This window comes from Ixodes scapularis, unplaced genomic scaffold (genome assembly GCF_016920785.2).
Source record: "Ixodes scapularis isolate PalLabHiFi unplaced genomic scaffold, ASM1692078v2 PGA_scaffold2__306_contigs__length_199485367, whole genome shotgun sequence".
Classification (NCBI taxonomy): Eukaryota; Metazoa; Arthropoda; class Arachnida; order Ixodida; family Ixodidae; genus Ixodes; species Ixodes scapularis.
The window spans coordinates 95,924,399-95,929,345 of record NW_024609857.1 but is presented as its reverse complement, the minus strand read 5'-3'; the positions used below and the strand labels follow the sequence as shown (position 1 = coordinate 95,929,345).

Sequence of the window (4,947 nt, the reverse complement as noted above, 5' to 3'; positions counted from 1 at the left end):
CCCAGGGCGGTCCGCGCCCCCCCCCCCCCCCCCACCCCCCGCACCCCTTTTGTGACGCCACTGTATGTAGCTTTTAGCGTTAAAAGAGTTGCCCTTGCGAAACTCCCTTCCTCAGTCGGTATTTTATTTATTGTTGTTTCTTTCGGAGTCAAATATTTAAAAACCAGGTGCCGAATGGGTTTATAAGACCCATAGTATGAATACTTGGGAGATACCTAAGTTAAATGAGTCAAGCGTGCGCATTCGAAACAGCCAATCCACATCTGCAAAAATCAAGATAAAGAAAAAGAAGAAAAAATTTAAGTATAGGGAATTAATTTCCTTAGCTATAAACAATTTATGTAATTTTAAACGACACAAATTGTAAAAACTGGTAACTTCTTGAGCTTTCTCCATACTAGACAAAAACTCGGCCCCTTTGCAATATCCCACCCAAAACGCAAATGCGCCGCGAATAACTTCAATACCTCACTCAACAGAGGGCGCGAGGTACGCCCTGTTTTCATAATTCAACCAGTTTTTGCTCCCTACTTGCTTGTTCCGCGCACGCGCAGTACGGCCTCTTTAGTGCTAGCGAGGCGCAGCAGGTGGGTAGTGGTCGGTGTGTGTGTGTGCTTCGTGTAGCTGTTCGGCATTTAGTGAAATGGGACTGTTGAGCGAAGGTTCGCCGCTGAGTTGGCCGGAGACGAAGAAATTATCGAACCACGTCCGAGAGCATGCTGTGACACAGTTTATCAACTTGTACCGCCGCCTGAAAAACCGTGAGAACGATTGCTTGAAGTGGGGCGACGAAGTGGAATACATGCTCGTGTATTTCGATCACGTCAAGAAAACCGCCCAGGTAAGACTTCGAGCGCACGAAATACTTCCCGTACTTCAGGAGAAAGAGCACAAAGATCCGGAGCGAGTCAAATCCCTTTGGCGACCCGAGTTCGGCGCTTACATGGTCGAAGGAACGCCCGGACAGCCGTACGGTGGTCTCATATCTCATTTCAACGTGGTCGAGGCCAACATGAAGTCGCGTCGGGAAGAGGTGCTCGCGTTACTCCGGGAGGGCGAAGAACTTATCTGCGTTACGTCCTTTCCGCGCCTGGGCTGCCCTAATTTCACGAGCCCGGTGTTCAAGCCGCACCCAGGGGACAGCAACATGCGCTCGCTCTTTTTTCCGGACGAAGCGACGTTCCCGGGCCACCCCCGCTTTCGAACCCTGGTGCGGAACATCCGCGAACGAAGGGGCAAGAAGGTGGTCATCAACGTGCCCATATTCAAGGACAAGAACACGCCGAGTCCCTTCGTCGAGGATTTCTCCGCCCTCGGAGACGACGGCGAAGCAGCCAAAGCCGCCCTTCCCGACCACGTCTACATGGATTCCATGGGGTTCGGCATGGGCAACTGCTGCCTCCAGGTCACCTTTCAGGCGAGTAACATTGAGGAGGCCCGTATACTCTACGACCAGCTGGCACCCGTCTGCCCCATCATGCTTGCCCTGAGCGCAGCTTCTCCTGCCTACCGCGGTTACCTCACCGACGTCGACTGCAGGTGGAACGTCATCTGCAGTTCCGTCGACGATAGGACCGACGAAGAGCTGGGACTCAAGCCACTCTCTGAGAACCAGTTCGTCATCCGGAAGTCCCGCTACTCCACCATCGAGTGCTACATCTCGGATGCAGGCGAGAAGTACAACGACGTCAAGCTGGTCTACGACCAGAAGATCTACGACAAACTACGCTCCGAAGGCATAGACTCCCTGCTGGCGCAGCACGTGGCCCACCTTTTCATCCGAGATCCCATCAGCCTGTTCAGCGAGAAGGTGGACCAGAACGATGAATTGGACACGGACCATTTCGAGAACCTCCAGTCGACGAACTGGCACTCTATGCGCTTCAAGCCTCCACCCCCCAACACGAGCATCGGCTGGAGGGTCGAGTTCCGGCCTACGGAGCTGCAGATGACGGAGTTCGAGAATGCCGCCTACGTCGTCTTTGTGGTCCTGCTCACCCGGGCGATCCTGTCGTACAAGCTCAACTTCCTCATCCCCATCTCCAAGGTGGACGAGAACATGGAGGTGGCACAAAAGAGAGACGCCGTCAACACGCGGAAGTTTTGGTTCCGCAACGACATCCTCACCTGCCGCAGCCCTCCTATCCTGGCCCCGAACCTGAACCCGCTCTGTGCGCAGGACGAGTACCTGACCCAGATGACCATCAACGAGATTGTCAACGGGAAGCCTGGTGAATTCCCCGGGCTCGTGCCGCTCGTCCGGACCTTTGTGTCGAGCATGGACGTCGACGTCGACACGCAGTGCACCATCCAGCAGTATCTGACGCTGATCCAGAAGAGGGCGTCCGGGGAACTGATGACGACTGCCGGGTGGATCCGGAAGTTTGTCACCAGCCATGCGGATTACAAGCAAGACTCAGTCGTCACTGAAAGGATAAACTATGACCTCCTTGTACGAATGTGCAGGATCCAGCAGGGGGCCGAAGGGTGTCCCGAGCTGTTCGGAACGTCCATTAGCAGAACGAAGGCCCACATTCCAACTGCTATTCTCAATGCTCCAGGAGTTGTGAGTTCTGCCACAGGCCGTCCCTCTGCAGAAAGCCGCAAGTGAAGCCGGTCGGGCGACGAGCAAGTCTGGCGTGTACCTTCGTCACACATGTTCTGGTCTCGAGCAATTTGGTGGGATATGATTGTTGTAGTAAGCATAATTTATTTTTGTAACCTTCTTATTGAGCACTCCAATGCTGTTTGATACCTGTGCACGCCAGCCACCCGGCACATGCAAGGCCAAGTCACGACCATGCATCCGTCGCATTCATAGAAGTTATAGGTAGGGATATATAAGGAGAGATCACTATTTTTTGTGAATCTAGAAGTTGCTTAGGTTTACAGCCGGTGTAATTCCACATATGTGACTCTAGGTACAGCTATTCTAGCCACATAAAGGACACAACTAACGCTATTTGCATTAACAGTGCTGTTCTTTTTTTAATCGATGCACTTTTCTGGTCTTTCTTGTGCAATAACTGCTGCCTCATGTTACCTGCCCTTAAAATCACGATTTTTATTTTCCTAGTCAAATGAATCTTGTTCCTGGTAATGACTTTGCCCAGCAAAAGAATGGCACTTCCTCAGATATGATCCTTTAAAAAGGGTAGTAACATCTGCTTTAGCTTCTAAAATCATCTGTCTTGCAATATGCATGATTTTCATTACAGGGAGTTTATCTCTGTAGTTTTTGCAAAACTTAAGATTTTGTCCGCAGAACTTGCTTGTTTATATTTGGTGCTTGAAGGACTCGTAGGATTGATATTGATATATTAAAGAATTAATACTGATATTTTTACTATTAATCCTGAATCGCGTGTTATGCTGGGGCATTTAATACTTAATTATATTTTAGATGCCCCTGCTGTTCTGTATTAGCATAGTTGGGCTGTAGTCCAGTGATTGCGTGGGCAGTGCCTCAATTGTTTTCTTGCCAGTCTTTTTTTATGGCATATTTTGAGCTACCAAATACCGAGCTCCTTGATGAACCTTGAATTGTTACAGTGAATGCAACTGCCAACTAGTCTCACGCTAACATTCTCCCGAGTGTCCCTGAAATATAAACCCAGCCCCGTGTAGAGACTATTTTGTCGGTTTTTGTATACTTTTTTTTTGTGGAATGTTATGAGGAATAGCAGAGAGATCTTAGCACTATTTACATCATGTGTGCCAATTCTGCTATTGTCACAAACATATCAGGGAGGACTCCGTTAAGGAGACCCAGGGCCCAAGTCTACTGAAATGACACAGTTTAAAGCATCCCAGAGCGTTGTTATGTTGACTCTACCTGTTATGGAATCCAGGAATTGTGGGCTTGTGCTGCACTGCTATAATGCAGTAGATCTTTTTTTGTACTTGATTTTCGTTTGTTAATAAAATGTTATACCTTAGCTTGTGCAATTCTTCGAGCTGTGTTGAACCTTGTTTTGCCCTAGGATACGCCCCTCTGACCTGAACGAACCTGTTCGCTATCTGACAAAAGGCCAAGATAATGTGAAAGATTGCATTTAGGCACAGTGATATCACTTTCACACATTGTTCTTTTTATCTTGTACACTCATTCCCCTCTTTCTGAATTACTAGCGCATCTAGAAGCTGAAGTATGGTTCAGCTGCATTCATCTAATGGCGAACCAGTACTCCTTTATCGAGGTACAGCTCTGTTCTGCCTATTCATTTGATTTAGGGTTTTGGTTTTACCATTCTTAAATTTTTAAAAGGTCCATGAAAAGTGTATCTGGCATAGGAAATTATTTTTCTCTTCTGAGAGAAAGTGGTGTTCCTGTGGTGTACTGGTGATAAGTTCAGGGGGAGGGCAAAAGATGTTGCTCTCCTCTCTATATTCCAACAGGTAGTGGAGCACACCCAAACAGCGTGATGAGCAAGGTTGACTAGTGAAGAAACGTAAAAAAGCGCAGGCGAACTGGTGAATGGCATCCATAGTAATTGTGAGAAAAAACTGACAGAACAACGAAATCTATTCTTCGCTGTTCTGTTCGTATTTTTATTGTTCCTGCGTCTCAGGGTTACTGTGAATGAAGGTTGACTACTTTGTTGTTTCCTTCTTCATACCTATCTGTCCGTCTATCAGTTATGTGCAGATAATGGAAAAGAGGAATATTTTTGTACCCCTTCCCAATATGCTGCACATACAAAAGCCATCAGGATCGGAGCCTGAAATTGGGTTATGCACAGATTTTTTGCAGGAACACACGAACATTTTCAATCGCGTTTTCGCAAAGTGCTACCATTGTGGAGTTGCCATTTTTCCAAAAACGCTGTGTAAAAGAGGTTCCTGTACTGTGTCTTAAAATGTTTTGCGAAAAAAACATATGGTGATTAGATTACTGTAAATAAATTAAGGTTTTTATGGTACTTCTACCTGACTTTAACGAGGGTG

General features: G+C 47.5%; 1 protein-coding gene across 1 annotated transcript; it reads left to right on the top strand.

Moving 5' to 3' along the window:
- Window positions 1-556: 556 nt before the first annotated feature.
- On the top strand, window positions 557-3,938 carry LOC8050699 (glutamate--cysteine ligase). Its single transcript, XM_002434783.5, has one exon. It carries the CDS (start codon window positions 644-646, stop codon window positions 2,609-2,611), a length of 1,968 nt encoding a protein of 655 aa, XP_002434828.3. The 5' UTR covers window positions 557-643; the 3' UTR covers window positions 2,612-3,938.
- The last annotated feature ends 1,009 nt before the right edge of the window (window positions 3,939-4,947 follow it).